The sequence below is a fragment of the Sciurus vulgaris genome, assembly GCF_902686455.1.
Source record: "Sciurus vulgaris genome assembly, chromosome: 9".
Taxonomy (NCBI): Eukaryota; Metazoa; Chordata; class Mammalia; order Rodentia; family Sciuridae; genus Sciurus; species Sciurus vulgaris.
The window spans coordinates 141,122,293-141,140,761 of record NC_136469.1 but is presented as its reverse complement, the minus strand read 5'-3'; the positions used below and the strand labels follow the sequence as shown (position 1 = coordinate 141,140,761).

At 50.8% G+C, this 18,469-nt stretch overlaps 1 protein-coding gene across 5 annotated transcripts in view; it reads right to left on the bottom strand.

The window, feature by feature from the left end:
* STK32B (serine/threonine kinase 32B) overlaps positions 1-18,469 on the bottom strand; it is a 293,670-nt gene that overhangs the window by 99,618 nt on the left and 175,583 nt on the right. For all 5 annotated transcript variants that reach the window (XM_079154359.1, XM_079154357.1, XM_079154360.1 and 2 more), the window contains exon 4: positions 4,094-4,267. In XM_079154359.1, coding sequence (XP_079010485.1) covers positions 4,094-4,267 — 174 coding nt within the window. The remainder of the gene's footprint in view (positions 1-4,093; positions 4,268-18,469) is intronic.

Below are 18,469 nucleotides of genomic sequence, written 5' to 3'. Positions count from 1 at the left end.
TATTGGGAATTCGGTTGTGGGCTTTCCCTCCTTGCTTGCTTAATATGTGTAGGTTTACTATTAATATTTTATGTGTTTTCCCTGAAAACAGGGGTCTTAACAGAACCAGGGTTAAAACATAAAAACCAGACTTCTAATGGAACAGTGATTTCAGATTTACTCGTTTGCTATGAAACTTTGAGTAACCAAGAATGTCATGAGAAATACAAAACAGATTCTAGCTGCCAATCCCCTGTTGACTTCTCTCAGATGACCTGAAGTATGTAGGCAAATAACTCTAACCCCATCAGGAATGGTTAACAGGAATGGAAGAAATAAAGAAAATAGAGTTCCTACAGCTAAAACACCTTATGACAATGCTTATTTAATTAATGGAAAGCCATGACATCCTTACAGAGGGATGCCACTTAAGCCCCTGGATTTAGACCCTCCTTTATCTCCCACAGGATATTTAGATGTAAAATCAGGACATGTTATAATCTGGTTTGAAAGCATACATACAAGAGTGCAAGATATTCCATTTCTTAAAGATTAGGATTTACTAAATGCTGTAAATATTACTGGCCACCTATCCCCTGGAGAAAAAGTTCCTCAATGTTAAGTTCACACAGTAGAAGATGATGTCATATTATTGTTAGCTTAAACTGTCTAGCACTTATTAATCACAGCAGTAGCCACACAACTGACATTTACTCAACCCTGCTGAACTTGCTTTAACCTGTATGATTAGCTAAGCAATATTAATATGTTTTATTGTTTAGTTATAGGTTATCAGGAGTAAGCAATTACTAAAAATAATTAGAATACTTCATTGCCTGGTCTAGTAATGATTATACAACATATTTTTGTTATTTTTCCTCGTGATCTTTTTCTGTTCTGGAAAAATATGTGTAACTGCCTACCTTTTAATATATAAAAAGCTGGCTGGGAAAAATAAAATTTAGAACTTAGCATCCATTCCTTGAATCCGTGTTGCTTTGTCCTCCACCTCGCCAACGCCTCCTCCTCCATCAACTGTGACCACCAAGACCCCTGCTAGGGCTGGACCCCGGCAGAGCCCCAGATGGGTGAAGAGCTCTGTCCTTTTGGTGACTTCAAGGAATCCCACCAACCCACAGAAGCACGCAGTGCCCTGGCACCCTTCCTACCAAATGGCACAGTGCTCACAGACAGACCCCAGAGCCAGGGCGCCCCATGCCAGGCTGCTGGCGATCGGGCGAAGCGGCCTTGCCAGGGCCCTGGGCACATCACTGAGCAGGCTCTCTGCAGCCACTACAGCTGGGCCACTGCTCCTTCTGCTCCTCCTCCTCCTCCTTGGTTTTGTTGTCTTCATTATTATTTGTATCAAAATGACACGGGCAAATAGTCAAAAAGACAGCATTTCTGCAGGTTCTGCTACCACCCAGCCACTGTCCCTGCCGTTTTCTCTCTCATTATCCGTCTCCATCCATCCATCAGACTGTAATTTTGGCACTTAACTCCTTTTCTTTGCCTGATAGATTTGTATGGTCCCTTCGCTTTGTAATTTCAGGCTCTCAGTTGACTTCCTGTTCTAGAAGGAGAGGATGTGACAGGCTTTCTTCTCCTCAGTCCTTGAGAGACATCCCTCCTTCCCAGTTCGCTATTTTCTCAAAGGAGTACTATCGTATTTTTAGTTAGATCAATTTTTAGGTAATTATAATTAGGTGTTATATACACAGATGACCCATTTAGTGAGCTGAACTATATATGGATGCTGTACAAAATCCACTGTATAAGATTTTCATTCCCTAATAATTGTCTTGCTTTTAATCATGGAGTTTTTAAAATTAACTTTTCACTAATTTCAACTTCAGATTCATCACCAACTAAAACTCTCCTCTCGAGGCAGCCACACGCCTCCCCAATTCCATCAGTCCACTCTTCCTGAAGGAGTCCCTCCAGGGCCTTCTGATCTACTCCAGTCAGAACTGGCCCAGGGACGCCTGAGGGACAAGGGACAGCCTCCCACATCTTCCCCAGGACGTTCTTCAGGACGTCCTCTGTCCTCTTCTTCTCTGGGGCTCCAGCTTTCTAGATCATTTTTCTTCTTCTTAACTGATCCCTTCATTTTTGAGTCCACCTCATTTTCTAGAACTCCAGAGAAGGTGCATGAAGGTATGGGTTTTGGAGACCTGCAACTTGTGGAAATGCACACCCTCACCCTTGATTAGCGTGTCCTCATAGCCTCCTGGGCTCTGGGGGGGGGGCACTCCAAACCTGTCCCATCCGGCAGCCTTGAAGACCTGTCACTCTCCCCCAGCACTTGTCAGATCTGAGAAGTGTCTTGTTGGGCCTCCAGCCATGGCCCTGAGCCCTTGGGGATTCTCAGCCCAGAAACTCATGGGTTTCAGGTCTGGGGGGCTTTCTTTCATGATTTTATTAATGATTTCTTCCTGTTTTCCCACTTCTCTCTCGTGCTGAAATCTCTGGGCTGGGTCTCTCATGTTCTCGTATTTTCTTTTCTGGATACTTCATAGGGACTTTGTTTTCCAACATGTCTTCTGCTTTCACACGTGTAATGGAGAAGAACTCCGATGTTCTCTGTATTTTTTAAAAATGCCTTTTACACTTACAAAAGTCTCTCGTATCCCTCTGAAAACACTGGTCCTAGTTGTTTTCCTGATTCAAAGCCTCTGTTACTCCTAGTTTCCTGGTTCTGTTTGGATCTTGATGTTCACCTCAGAGGACTCCCGGATGTCTGATACTCTTGGACCTCACAGCCCTTGCTGGGAGCTGATGGGTGGGCCTACCGGCCCCACTCCAAGGTGTCACTTGCCACCTGTGATGTCACAGTTGCTCTCCTCTTGGCTCAGTCACATTGCCACGGAAACCACTTGAGCTTCCTGCCTGGGGATGAGGCCCAGAGCCGTTGTTCTCAGAAACCCGTAGGAATGGGGAGGCGGCTCCTTCGGCATCTGGTGTGGCCATGTCTCGGCAGTCTTGCTGTTTTTAGAGCATAATGACCTGGCTAGGGCTGACCCTCTATGACTCTCACTCGGGGACTAGCCCTCAGCCTCCTGCCAGGCCAGCAGTGGGGGCAGCCACCTAGCCACGCTGAGTGGGGCGGAGGCCTGGGTGCTCGGGCCAGTTCCCCATGTCGTGGCCTCTTTTCACCTCCCTGTTCCTCCAGAGCATCTGGAACCTTCAGGGACTCTTGGTGTTTATCAGTCTTGACACCTTGAACTTGACAGCTTCAAGTTCAGTTTCTGGTGGCCTGAGTCACGGCCCACTCTCCATCTTCTCCCCCCTCAATGTCGTGCTACAGTTTCTATGCAGTGTCCCCATCCTTATGAATTCAAACATTGCTTCCTGTCATTTTATTGAAACTTTGGCAGGGAGAAAATGCAGGGCTGTTTGTTTCATCTGCCTCCTTTACCCGAAGTTCAGGTCCTGTCTTCCAAGTCTTCCCACATCACCCAAGTTACAGCAGATCAGACGGCCCAGGGCTGGAGCCCCGGCTGCACCCGGAACCCGCCCTCCCCGTGCTGGGAGGCCCTCATCCCAGGCCTCCCCTGCAGCGTCTGCACCTGCAGACAAACTCGCGTGGCTCACCTTGGTGGCGTGGTGCTGCCAGTGCAGGCGGGGAGAGGCACGGACCCCGAGGAGGCAGCAACTCTCAGAGCTTTTACCCAAAGCTCAGAACCAGCCTCCCAAGGGGAAGAGACCCTCCCCAAGCACAGAACTGATTCGAAGGATGTGGAGGAGGAAGGCAGACCCCTCGTGCTCCCAACCCAGGGGAATAATGCCACTGGGACCCCACCAACCTGGGAAGGAGGGACAGATCTCTCAGTCTCCCCAAGACACCCTGGAGCAGAGAAGCGAAGGCCAATCAACCGTGAGCCTTGTGCCCTTCTGGCAGTGGGCACAGGGAAGTTGTCCAGGCAGCGGGCAGTGCCCACCTCAATGGGGCCACAGGTGGTCTGCTGTCCCTAGCGAACGTGAAGCAGTGACAAGCAGCTCTGCTCCATCGTCTCAGGGGCGGGTCTAGGTAAGGCGAGGGGTAAAGATGCCTCGCTGCTGCGGAGGGCTCCGCCTCGGTGCCCTGCCCACACTTGGGTCGGCAGCCGGTTACCTGTGGATGATGTGGTGCCTCTGCAGGTACTCCAGGGCCAGCGCCAGCTCACAGATGTACAGCTTCACGGTCCCCTCCGTGAAATGCACGCTCTGCTGCAGGTGGTAGCGCAGGTCCCCCCCCAGCAGCAGGTCCACCACCATGAACATGTCCTCCTCATCCTGGAAGGAGTACCTAGGGCACAGAGGGACAGACAGTCAGGGATGGAGGTGCCACCAACGTCCCCAAGACCAGTGGCCCTGTTTTACAGAAGAGTAAACTGAGCCCAGAGAGAGGCCCCGGGGTTGCAAGTCATGGCGCCTTGGGAGGAGGGGAGGGTGCGAAGGCTTTCTGTCCTCGGAGCCACCACATGGCGGGGCTCGTTGCTCGAGTGGCAGAGGCAGCTGTGGCATTAGTCCCTGGCTCTGGCAGACAGTTAGTGCTCCCACAAGCCCTGGATCCATCACAGTCAAACCCTTTCCACTGCTTTTAGTGGGGGCTTTGAGTCCCTGTTGCTATAGTTTCGATCTGGAATGTTCCCCAAAGGCCCCTGTGTTGAAGGCTCGGTCACCGGCTTAGGGCACTCAGGGGAGGTGGGGGGACTTTGAGGAGGCGGGACCTCTTGGGGCCCACCCTTCCTCTCTGTTCCTGGCCAGCACGAGGTGACCAGTTCTCTGCACATGCTCCCACCATGAGTACTGTGACACCACAGGACCAGAGCAAAGGCCAAGTGACCATACCGAACCCTCTGGACTCAAAATAACCTTTCTTCTTTGCAAGCTGACGATCTCGGGTGCTTTGTGACAGCGATGGAAACGTGTGGTCAGGGTTCGTCACTGCTGCTCTCTGAAGATGCTTCCCTCTCCCCCACAATCCCGACATTCCCCGCACATGCTGCTGCGTCCTACACGGAGCGTGGTTTGGAAATCCTTGAATGCAGCGATGCCCCGGGACAGCCAAGTCCAGGAACAGAAGGAACGGGCAGCGTTCACTTTGTGGCCTTAGAAGCGAGCTAGATCCTGAATCACACAGAGTGGTCGTGAGGAGGAAACCAAAGTGCTCCAGGCTGCACCAACCAAGCCCTGAGCGACAGCCAGCACCAACAGCCAGGTACGTGTGAGCTGCGTGGACGTGTGGCCTTCCTCTGCAGCCCCAGCTGACGTGACACGGAAGGGAAGGGACCCGCCAAGCCCAGTCAACCCACAGAATGTCAGATTGAAATAACTCCGTGTTTCCGAGGCACTAAGTCTCAGGCAGGCTTTTAATTCTGTTTTGTTTCTGCAGCAATAGGAAACGAATACAGTGCTATTTCTTTTCTTTCTTTCTTTTTTTTTCATGCCTGTGGGCTTCCTAAGGACTTCAGAGTTAGCCATACATCTGAGAATGCTGTTAATAACTCCAGAATAACCTTATGGCTTTGTAAAATGCTGTCGAGTTCCTTACAGACCCATGGAAGGTGAAAGTAGAATCATGTCACATGTTCCCAGAGTTAGAGGAGGTCATTACAGAAGTTTAGTCCGTGTCTTAGAATCACCCAGGCCAGTCCCCTCATGCAAATGAGGAGGAAACTGGGTTCCGGGGGGCGAGGGGACCAGGCAAGTCAGGGTGGGAACGAGAACCCTGGTCTCCTGGGCCTGCACTGTTGGGACCTTGCTGTAAATGGTCTCAGGGACCTGAGTGAGTGGCCCTTGGCAGGGCTGACACTTGATCCAGTCACAGGAGAGGTGGAGACCACACGCTCACAGGAGGGGAATTTCAGGGCTGGAAGGACCTGAAACGCCACCCAACCCCCGAAGCCTCACACTGCAGAGCAGGAGGCAGCAGGAGAGGAGCCCCCCGGGCCTGACACTCTCAACTGCTGTTCATAATTGTTCAGGCTCAAGGCAAGAAGCGGGGAGATATTCACCACGCCCGCCCCTCCCCAGTCTTCCAGATGTGCACCTTGTCCCAGGCTTTGGTCTGTGTGCTGGAGATGCTGTGGCCAGGAAGCCCCCCTTGGTTGCAGGAGCACACGGTCCCCGGGGGAGGGGGCTTGGCTGACTCACTGCCAGAGCAGCCGCTGGTGTCCAGGTGTCTTTCTGGGGTGCCAGGGGACACGGGAAGGGAAGGAGCCAGCTCTTCAGCAGGTGGGTGTGGGTCGGAGGGGAACAGGAGGGCAGGAGCACGTGGCAGGGCTGCGACTCGGGACAGCAGGAGCCGAGGCCCAGAGGCTGTTCCAGGGACCATTATTCATACGCTGAACCAGTGTGAGCCAATCATGGGAGTCACCATGTTGTCACAGCTGGGCTAGAGTGAAGTAAGGTCCAGGCCGTGGCCCTCATGGAGAGGAGATGGGACTGGGTCGTGTGAGGGTGGCATGTGAGCCTCCAGCCTGGGGTGGAGGCTGCTGCCCTTCCCAGGCCGCTCCAGGCTCAAAGCTGCCTCGCTCCACCCCAAGCAAAGGCACCAGAAGCATGGGGCGGGGGGCGTGCCCCAGCACCCCCAATGTTTGCCTGTCACTGGGTCTGAAGGTGCCATTTCCAGAAGTTTCAGTGAGAAATCTTTTGTTTGCCCAGAAGACTTTATATTTTTTTAAATTCTATTTTATATGATTTTAAATTCTATGACATCCAGAAGTTTAAAATGTATAGAAAAGCATATTCTGATTGTTCTGTTTCTTGGATCCATTTGCCTGCCCAGGGCCTACAGCGCTCATGCATTCAACAATGGCTTCCGGGTGCCTCCGCAGGCCGGGGAATCAGGTGAGCTCTGAGAGTGACAAGGACCCTGAGGAAATGAGGTCAGGAGGCAGAGCCAGTGGGGCGGAGTCCGCAGGAAGGGGTCTGGGAGGCTCTGGGAAGAGGGCTTCGGGCAGAGAGAACAGGTGGATCCAAGAGCAGCAGGCGGGCTGGACACTGGGCAGAGGTACAGCAGGAGCAAAGCCCAGAGGGGGGCTCTAGCAAGAAGCCAGCATAGCCCCGAGAGTGCCAGGGACAAGGCCAGGCCTCAGGGGCCTCCTGCGCTAGTGCTCTGGCTGGAATGTCCCCAGCAGACCTCTGGTGAAAACCCACTGTTCATGAGGAACCCGGGCCATGGATGGAGGGTGGGAGGACTAACGGGCTGTGTGTGATGGCCTGGTGGTAAAGCAGCTCCTCGCAGTGAGCCGCCTCACTACGTGCTGCCATCATGACCCAGCAGGAAGACCCTGGCCAGACGCCAGGCCGATGCCAGCCACATGCTCTCGGACTTCCAGAACAGTGAGGTACCAGTCTGAACTTGGGTGGTCCATTTCCCAGTCTGTGGTACTCAGCAGCAGAAGACGGACCAAGACGTGGAGGGAAGGACTTCGGATTCCATTTCCAGGAAAATGGAAAATCGTCTGAGAGTCTGGGCTAGGAGTGAGCTGGCCTGCTCCATCCCCCACGAAGCTCTCTCTGGGCACAGGGTGGAGAGTGGATATGAGAGACGCGCTGGGGCAAAGCCAACAGGACCCCCCAAAGGACTGGCTGTGGCAGCTGAGGCCCTGTGGACACTGTTCTTGTGCTGGGAGTCCAGGACCCCCATGGAGTCTGGGGAACAGCACCTTGGCCATTGCCCATCCAAGGGTGCGACCTGGACCAGCGCTGGCCCCTCCTGCTTCAGCCTCGCTTCAGAGCTGCGGGCAGCCACTTGCTCTGGCAGGAGACAGGTGGAGCAGGGTGGTCCATGGGTGGTCCAGGACCCTCCGAGGGGCACCAGCTGGGTTTAGATGGGTTTCAGGACATGAATCTGTCAGGCGATTTCTGCTCCAGGCAGTACACTGCAGGGGGGGCTGGACGCTTACCCTGTGGGAAATAAGGGCTGCCTGGGAGCCCCAGGGACTGGGGCACGACCTCAGCACACGCAGCTGCTCCTAGCTCACCCTTTGCTAATGAGTGCAGCCCCTGTGAAGGCTGGATGGACAGCCCGGGAGGACGCTCCCGACGTGCTGGAGCCTGGGGTGTGCTGGTCGGCAGCCCGGGGGGCTGGTGGACAACACTGGTGACCGTGATTTTCGACACTGTCATAGGCGTCTGTGTGCCTTTCCCATAAAACATGAAACACACGTGCCGCGTTTCTTGAAAATCTCTGCTTTGACACTGGGTTGGAATAATATTGGATTTACAGATTAAAGAGAATTAACGTGTTTAAAATGTTGAATATTTTAAAGCTGTGAACGTGGGATATCTGTCTTCTTTTATGTTGATCAATAAAGTTTTACCATCTTCTACCTGAGGGTCCAGTGTGTGTGTGTGTGTGTGTGTGTGTGTTTATCCCAAGGTTTCAAAGGCAGATTTATTGCTATTATGAATATAATCTGTTTTTAAAGTTTGCTAACTGGTCCCTGGGAAGGTAGGAGAGTGCTCTGACCTCCTGTATTTATCTTGTTCTGGACACTGGGCTGATGTCTCCGTTCTCACCTCTTCTCCGCTGATGCGCCACGTGAAGACGACTAGATCTACACAGCTTCACTCTTCACATCGTTCAAACCCTTAGGCCTCGTCTTTCCGTTCCTTTTCTTATTTCAGTCCCTGGGACCTCCGGACATGATGGTGGGCACTTTCAACCCAACTTGAATAAAGCATTTCATCATTAAATAAATGGTCTGCCATATTTATTTGGTTAATATCATCACCTCCATAGGAAAGTTCTTTCTGCTAAGAATTTTTACCCCAGCAGGTGAAGATCTTTTTGGTGTCACGCTGTCTTGCGTTCCTAACTGAACCCTGCCCACCGATGAGCACACATGTGCGTGTGGGCACACGCACCCCTTTCCTGGACACGAGATGCCATTACTTCATTTAGGATTTTTGAGTCTAGTGCTCCAATTCACCTAGCCCTTCTTTTCCTGTCTCCATTGTCCCGGGCCAGTCTCGGCCCTTGGTAATAGTGGCCTTGTGGGTAAGGATCGGCTCTCTCCCTCTTAGAGTCCAGGGGAGGAAACGCTGGTCTGTGGAGTCTGGCCTCTCGCTCCCGTCCACACCCTTCTCCTCACTCATTTGGGATTCTGCTCCCTGGTTAACGGGTTCCTGTCGGTGCCTTCAGATGATTCACGCTCCTTCTCAAGGAGGTGGGCAGCAAATGACCCAGGTGGAGCAGGCAGCATGCGTACCACGGTGGCCACACGACCCGCTGATGCCATGTGGGTGCCTCCTGGGATTGGCATGTGGCTGTGGAAGGAAAAGCCCCTTCCTCTAAGTCCGATAAGCTAAAAACTCTAAGAGATCCCCCAGGATCCTGTGGCCCAAATTGGGGATGAGAGCTGTCAGTAGAGTGAAGCGGCAGAGCGCCCAGCAGGGCTGAGAGCTGCATCCAGAGACAGGCCCGGAGAGGCATGGTGCCAGCTGGCTGAAGGGAGGACACTTTCCTGAACCTGGTGCACAGGGAAGTGGCTGTGGCTTTTCAACAAGCTAGTTTACATTGTGCTTCTGTCACTTGCAGCTTGTCTTGGATTGTTTGCTTTTGCTATAACAAAATACCCGACACTGGGTAATTAATAAAGAATAGGGGTTTACTGAGCTCATGATTCTGAAGGCGGGAAATCCGCACAGTGCTGGCATCTGTGCAGCAGCTGGTTTGGGCCTCCTGTGGTGGGACAAGCAAGATGCCAGCTCAGGTCTCACCTCCTTTTTTCATGAAGCCAGTAATGCCACCAAGCCCACATCTGCATGACCTCATCCGACCCTAATCACATCCTCAAAGCCCCACTTCCTAATAGCAGTACCATGTGACTTTGGGGACTAAGTTTCTAAGACATAAACTTCAGGGGACACAGTGAGACCACAGCAGAACTGGAAGTGTGGTTGGCATCTTTTCGCATCTCTGCTAGCACGGAAGGGTTTAGGATTCAGATATCATCCGCCTCCCAGATGCTCCATTAGTATTCGGACAGATGACGGACTACGAAACATTACATCAATAACCAGCACGCTCCGCACTCTGGATTCACGAGGAGCTGTCAGAGGGTATCTCATTCAAAATTCCATCAGAACTCTTTGGAGGAACAACATGAATTTTCACAAGGAAACTTGCAGACTGGAATGAATTCTAAAGAGGGAGATCGCAATGCAAAGAGAACAATAATTTAAGCAATAATTCAAGTTGTGGCTTTCCTTTTTAAAGATCCATATTTTGCCCTGGGCCACAGACCCGACCCGATGTTCCCAAGGAGACTCGATGTTATTCCTGGAGAACAGAGAATGACCTTTCGCTGACCTCTCTGCGGGTCGGAGCTGTTCTACTCTGCCATTGTCCTTTCTGGGGCTTCTTGCACCAGAATTATAATTATGTTCTCATAATAGTGCTGCACATTGTCATGGAAATGACGGAGACAGCAGATGAGAACGCTACATCCGACCTGCAGAGCTGCGAGGAGCTGAGCCTGGCCTGGCTGTCACAGTGTGTCTGCGTGAGGGATGTGCAGTGTTCACCTTCTATCTTTAAAAAAATGTATCAATTAACTACCTCGCTCCAAAAAGGATTCGAGTGACTTCATGACGTTCAAAACATGATACAATTAAAAGTAAGTGAGCCAATGATCAGTTAAAGATTAAAAAGTAAATCCAAGAAAATTGGGCAAAAGTATTCCCAATTTATGCCCCAAGATCTGTCTGCTTGTCTAAAATGGACCACGAATGTATCTTTAACCTTTCCAGAATCAAGAGAAATATGATCAGCTTTGTGATTCAAGGGATGTGGAAAAAACTACTTAGGAAAGCCATATTTTAAATTGACACAATTATACATATTGATGGGGCACAGTGATTCTCAAAACATACGTAAAATATGCAGAGATCAAACCAGGGTATTTAGCACACCTACCACCTCAAACATTCATCATTTCTTCCTGTTGGAAACATTAAAATTCTCTCTTCTAGTCATTTTCATATATACAATGAAAAGCATGTTTTTTCCTACCACTGAAACCAAAGGGAAAATTTTCCCTCTGGATTTGTATGAAGATGGTCTTCTATAATGTGATTATACAGAAAAAATTGTCCTTACTGCCCTAAAACTCAACACAACTTTTTAACAAGGTGACATCAGGGCAAGTCTCAAGATCCATTCTAGATACAGAGAGTGACATGTGAGAACCAAGTGTAGCCGGTTTGAAAAGTCACACCAAGTGTCTGTCGCCAAGGGGATGTGGGTCTTAGACACAGAAAGACCCAGTTACTGCAAAAACAAAGCCAAAGCCCCCGTGTGGTCCGAGGTGGGGGGACGGAGCTGGGCTGGGTAATGCAGGCCCCTCCCCTAGTTTCCTGGGTCTGCAATGGACCCTCAGGAACTGGGTGGAGCAGCTGAGGCTGGGGATCACTGCAGTTGCCCAGGCTGGACATTTCGGGAGCACCGCTCTGGGTCAGTGCTTCCTGGGAAATCGAGTGGCTCTCAGAGCAGGTGGCTGGTGCTGCCTGGAAGGTGCTCACACCCCAGGGGACAGGAACAGAGGGAAGCCCATCTCTGCAGACTCAGGAGGGATGCACTGTGGCTGAGGGGAGGGTCTGGGCAGGGGAGAAAAGGGCTCTGGAAGCGCTGGTGGGGAAGGAGATGAGAGAAGGTGGCCTTGGAGAAGAACTGTGTGACCCTGGGGAGTCGCTCAGCTTCCCAACAGAGCTGAACAGCAACCAGCTGAACAGGAATCCTTTTGCTGTTGTTTGAGGTGGACTGAAGGCATCTGAGTCCCTTTGTGTGAGGGCCATGGCACGTGGGAGCAGAAGCATGTGGTCCGCGTGCTGGGCTCCTGGGAGTGTACCTGATCCAGGGGTGCAGCCACAGCGCCAGGGGGCGCTCTGGAGGGCCCTCGCTGCGCCCCCACCCAGTGAGCAGAGCCAGGTACTCCTACAGTGCAGGGGACAGCCCCACCACAAAGACTGAGCTGGCCCCGAATGCCATCGTACCAAGGCTAAGAAGCCCTGGCTCAGACTGACACTCCCTGACCCCGAGTGCCCCTCCCTAGCCCTGGAGACTGAGTCTGGTGACCCCGGCCCCTTGTGGTGCCGACTCTGTGCCAGGCCCTTCCTAAGTATTTAGCACGTGTGAAGTCACCTCACTCTCCCAGCAAGCCGTCAGCAGGTGCCACTGTCAGTCACTGTCCTTCGGCCTCTCAGACATCTCAAGGCTCAGACAGGTCGAGTGACACATCTGAGATGGCACAGATGGAAGGTGGCAGACCTGGGAGGAGCCAAGTGATCCACCGCCAGAATGCGCCATGTTTGCCTGACGCTCGGGGGCCCTGTCCTTCCCCACCAGCCGCAGAAGCTCCAGCATAGGGGCCTGGCTGGCCGGTGCCCTCTCGGGAATCTGCACTGCCAGAGCATCATGCACCCTGGGAGTGGCCGGGTCAAACACCCACAGCACGTCTCCTCTGCGTGGCCCATGGCCAGTTGTGACCCCAAGAATGGGGGTTGTGCAGAGGGCGATGGGGTGGGTTGAAGGGGAAGGGACGCGCTACACATTTGGGTGTGATAGTTAGGCCAGCACCTCCGGGAGCTCCTGGCCTCCTCTTCTCACCAAGACCAGGGGCTCCCATTGGTCTGAGTGACGCCCTGGCTGCTCTTCACCGACTTCTCACCCCAGCCTGGGCAGCAGACGTGACCTGGGGGAAGGAGCAGCTGTGTCCAGCACCGCCCCACTGGCTCCCTGCACGCTCTGGGATCTCTCTGCAGAGGCTGGGGTCTCTGTCATGGCCAGTGCCTGCTGGTGGAGGGGGGCTTGCAAGTGACCTCCATTTCCTGTGCTCATCCACCTCAGATCTGAAGCATCAGCAGGCCCTTCAGGATGCAGATCGAAAGCTGGGTTCTCCAGTCACCTGTCGGCAACTGACCAGATGCTTCCACCTCCGTCCATCAGATTCCTGTCTGTCTCTCAATTGTTCCCAACTCAGGAAGGGAGAGGGTGCTCTTTAGACCCCTGATTGTCATGTCCTCTATCACCAGCTGGGAGGCCTACAAACCCAGGCCAGTCACACTAACCGCGTACAAAACCACACTGGAACACGAGGTGGTGCATCCAGGGAGTACCTCGGCCCCTGGCCTCTTGGTGAGTGACAGGATCCCCATCCCACCTTGCCCAGGGCCTGCCACAAAAGGAGGGACTCACACAAACTTGAGTGTTCTCAACAGCAGAGGCAGTAAGCAAAGGGAAGGCTCCAGACAGAACCCTGAATCTTCTTGGTCTTCCAGCAGTGCAACGGGAAACAGAAAGTCGCTGAGTGCCCAGAGATGACTCCATAGGATGGTGTTGTGGTTTAGATATGAGTGTCCCGAAAAGTTCACATGTGAGACAAGGCAAGAATTTTCAGAGGTGGAACCATTAGATTATGAGAGGTGCAAACTAACCAGTGGATTAATTCACTGATAAGAATTAACTGGGGGCCAGGCGACCCCAGGCAGGTAGGGTACGGTTGGAGGAAGTAGGTCACAGGGGGTGTGCCTTTGGTCCTGGTGAGTGGTGCTTTCTCCACTTCCTGGTTGCCATGACCTGAGCTGCTTCCCTCTGCCACACCCATCCACCATGATGCGCTACCTCAGCTTAGGCCCAGAGCTATGGAGTCAGTGGGCCATGGACTGAGACCTCTGAAATTGTGAGCCAAAATAAACTTTTCCTTCTGTAAGTTGCTCTAGTCAGGTCTTTTGGTCACAGCAATGAAGAGCTAATTAAAACAGATGACCAGTAGGAAAGCAAGCCGTCAGGACAGGCCGTGGGTCTCCAATGCTCATCTCCTGAGTCCTGACTCGGAGGCACCCACAGGACACAGTCAAATGTCTCCTCAGACCACCTCATGTCCTATCCAATCTCCGGGGTGCAGAAAAAGGGGAAGGCTGGTCCAGCATGCTCACCTCCAGTCATTACCAGAGATTTAACACTGAGCAAGACAGGGGCTAAAAATAGCCGAGCGTGCTGCAGAAATCCAATAAGGGGATGCCAGACTCCCACCAGCTCACGCCATGCACGCGATGGGGCTTATCAGGCCTGGGTCATGCTGGGTACATTGGGACTTTAACAGTGTTCACAAGAGGCCTTTCTCGTTCTTCTCTTGAATCTGACTCTAGCCACCAAGTCCCGAAGCCTCTCAAACATGACGGCGCTCACTGTTCTTCACGGCAGGCTGGCTCTCCTCTCCTACTCCCTCCCAGGAAGTCCAGGGAGTTGGGCAGCGGCCATCTGCCTCCTGCAGGTCAGGGTGACAGCTCAGGGACTCTCCCATGCTGTCCAGCCTTTCAGGACGAGGCAGTTTGGAACAGGAGTGGTTGGTGATCAGGCAGAGGCCAGCTGCAAGGTCCAGACCGCTCCTGCTGCCCAGGGCGCTGCAGATGGCGCGGCCGGCCAGCGTCTGACCGCAGAGCGCGGTTCTGGTGGTGGAGAGAGTTTATTGATTTCAGTTATATCCCTCCGGCTTCGACAGTATCTGCAGTGGCTGACAAAGGAAAGTATGACCCTTAAAGAGACGGAGGGGAAAGCGTGGGACCACTGAGCAGCTGACTGAGCAGCGAGGGGCCAGGCCTCTGCTCCCGGGCTGAGCTCGACAGGAAACTTGAACCCTGCCTTCCTTCAACAGGGCCATCTTCCAACAAGAGAACGGGAGGCGAAATCACGAGAAGTGCCATCGGTTCATGCTTCCTGGGTGCAGGAGCGGACCCGAGGGCTTTTCGGTGCCATCTGCTGAGGGCTCCTGACACTGGAGAGTTTAGTTAAGCTGTGTGCACTTGGGTGGAAGTACCGTCAGTTCCATTTTTACAGATGACCAGTGAGATTCAGAGACTCACCCAGGGTCACACAGCTCTTCTCCAAGGCCACCTTTTCTCACCTCCTTCCCCACCAGCACTTCCAGAGCCCTTTTCTCCCCTGCCCAGACCCTCCCCTCAGCCACAGTGCATCCCTCCTGAGTCTGCAGAGATGGGCTTCCCTCTGTTCCTGTCCCCTGGGGTGTGAGCACCTTCCAGGCAGCACCAGCCACCTGCTCTGAGAGCCACTCGATTTCCCAGGAAGCACTGACCCAGAGCGGTGCTCCCGAAATGTCCAGCCTGGGCAACTGCAGTGATCCCCAGCCTCAGCTGCTCCACCCAGTTCCTGAGGGTCCATTGCAGACCCAGGAAACTAGGGGAGGGGCCTGCATTACCCAGCCCAGCTCCGTCCCCCCACCTCGGACCACACGGGGGCTTTGGCTTTGTTTTTGCAGTAACTGGGTCTTTCTGTGTCTAAGACCCACATCCCCTTGGCGACAGACACTTGGTGTGACTTTTCAAACCGGCTACACTTGGTTCTCACATGTCACTCTCTGTATCTGGAATGGAACTGAGACTTGCCCTGATGTCGCCTTGCTAAAATGTGCTGCATTTCAGAGTTGTGAGTATGATTTCCCCACAAAACCATCAGCTGGACACTGGTAGATGCACATGGGGCTGGCCGTGCGAGCGGTCAGTGTCCACCTGGTTCCGACTGTGGCAGTGCCACTGTCCACCCTAACGTGGTCTGACTCACCTGGCAACGATCTGGTACCTCTGGAATCCATTCCTGATTCCCCGACCTGGCCTGCAGGCCTCTCTGACCTTAGGTCACCCTGTCGCAGCTTCGTTTGCTGCCTCTGCTCTGCAGATGTCTGTCCTGCTCCAGGCTGGGACCTGGGCACCTGCTGCTCTGTGCCCACCCTCCTGTCCCTCCTCGCCCTGAGTCCCTGCTCCGGAGCCACGCTTGCAGACCAGTCCCTCACCAGGGCACTGTACAGGCTGCCTCTTCCTGACATCCTGACCTCTCCTGCCACTCGTCACTCCTTGTCACAAGCTCTGTACTCCTCTTCTCCCTGCGCCACACCCAGACGTGAGCCCTGGGAGCTAAGACTTCATCTCTGCGGGGACGCTCAAGCCGTGGGTGCCTCAGAAGCATCTGGAGGGCTTGCTGGGCCCACCCCAGACTGGCCCAGCAGGTCCTGCCCCTGGGATGCCGGCTGGCCGTGCGGGGTTGGCACTGTGGAAGCCTCGTCTGCATGCTCCACGGCTCTCTCTGGAACACTGAGGCGGTGCCTTCGGAGCTCTGAAGGCCCTCGGTGACTTTTGAGTCAGTGACCTTCGATGCTTCAGGACTCAAGTCCAGCATCATCTGGGAACCTCCCAGGAGCGGTCGGGTGGCACCTTGTTGACACCCTGGAATCCTCTGGCATCTGCTGAGTCTGGTCCAGATGGGAGTGTTCACTGCATGTGGCTTCAGGGGTTGGGATTGATCCCATCTTTAAGTAATTTTCCCAAGCTTTAAAATGTTTAAATATATATATATTTATATATATGGGAAAATGTAAAGTGATCTGATAGAAACATATAATTCTCCAACATTTTAAATTAATTGATAAATCAATTTATATTTTTTCTAGTGCATTGCAGTTATACAATAGTGGGTTTCCTTCTGACATTCATAAATGCTCTACATCAAAATTAATAGGCATTACATTTTGCCATATTAACACCAGCTTTCTTCAAAAAAAAATAGAAAACACTACCTGAGCCGTCTTGACCATTCATTCCTTCCTCTATCTACTCTCTCCAGGTGTACTTGGTGCTCTTGAGGTGGGTAATATCATATTTACTTTTTTCTTTTATTTTACTACATCCATCCATTAGCAAATCAAAAGTATAAATAAAAACAACACATATGGTTTATATAATTCTGAGCCAATGCATCCTAATCCCTTGAAGCAGTAAATCAGAGACTCAATGAGTGTTATCACTGTGACTAACTGTCCTCAGGTGATTCTTTTGAGATGCAGCCATAATAAAAGTTGATGTGTGCAACTCACTTGATATTGTCGCTATTCTGTCAGGCAGGTAGTAAGACCTCATGGTGGTCTTAATCTGCATTTCTTAGGGCTAAGGAAGGTGACACCTTTTCCTGTGTTTATATGTCCTCTTCCATGAAATACCTGCTCATTTTTTGGGCCCATTTTCTGATTAGATGTTTTAAAAGACAATTTATTGAATTTTGAGAATTCTTTAGATAGTCTAAATAAAAGTCCTTTGTTGAGTAAGTGGCTTGTCTCCTCATCGTCATAGGGCCCTTGCAGAGTGTAAATCTTTAATTTGAATGAGGTTCAATTTATCAATTTTGACTTTCCTGAATTATGATTTTGGTGTCAAGTCTGAAAACTCTTCAACTAAACCTTAGGTTTTAAAGATTTTCTCCAGTGATATTTTTCCCAGAAGTTCAATAGTTTAGCATTTTACATGTAAATTCATGGTCCATTTTGAGTTACCTTGTGTTTAAGTTGTGAGGTTAGGTCTTGGCTTGTATTTATGACCTACATTTCTCCAAAGAGTATTTGTTGAAAAGGTGCCCTTTCTTCATTGTATTGCATTTGAAACTTAGTCAAAAGTCATTTGGGCATATTTGTGTGGTTCTCTTTCTGGGTTCTCTATTCTTTTGCATCTATCTATCTATATGTTTATCCTCCTGCCACAGTATCCTGATTACCACGGTTATGTAATAAGTCATGACATTATGTAATGATTTCTCTTCCTTTATTCTTCTTTTTCAACATGTCTGGCTACTGTAGACTGTGTCCTCCTGTACATTTTAGAAGAAGTTTAAATCTACAATAAAATTTTGCTTGAATTTTGATAGCAATTACATTAAATCACTTTGAGGAGAAATGTTATCTTTACCATGTTGCCTTTCAATCCATTAACATGGTATGTCTCCATTTATTTAGGTCTGGTTTGATTTCTTTCATCAGCATTTTGTTGTTTTCTGCACATAGACTGTGTAAATGCTTTTGTCAGGCTTTTATCCATGAATTTAATAATCTAAGGGGTGACTATAAATGCTACCTTTCAAAAATTTTTTGACTTCCACATGCTTGTTATTAGATACAGAAATGTGATTGATCTGGCACCATGAAACCCTGCTGTCACAATTCTGGGATGGAGGAGAAAAGAAGAAAGTGAGAGAAAAAGAATATATACATACATACACAAATTTATACTTGTTTTCAGAAGACAGGACTGTTTATAGAGAAAATTCCAAGAAATTTATTAAAATAAAATCTAGAGTTGGTAAATTTATATATGTTTTTCATTCATATGCACAGTATATATTTACATATACATATGTATGTAAACTATTGTGTTATCTGGATATAGTAACAGTTATATTTTTCCCTTCCTAATCTGTATGCCTTGTTTTTTTCATAAGAGTGGAAAGAGCAAAAATCTTTGCCTTGTGCTAAGTTTTAAAGGGAACATTCAGTCAGTCACAATTTAGTATTGCATTAAACATAGGTTTTCTATAGATACTCATCACGCAATTGAAGACATACTCCCTTCCCAAATAATAAGGAAAAGAAGACTTGAATTACACTACAAATCAAAAAACCTAACAGACATTCTCAAACACACATGAAACACTCTCTAGAAT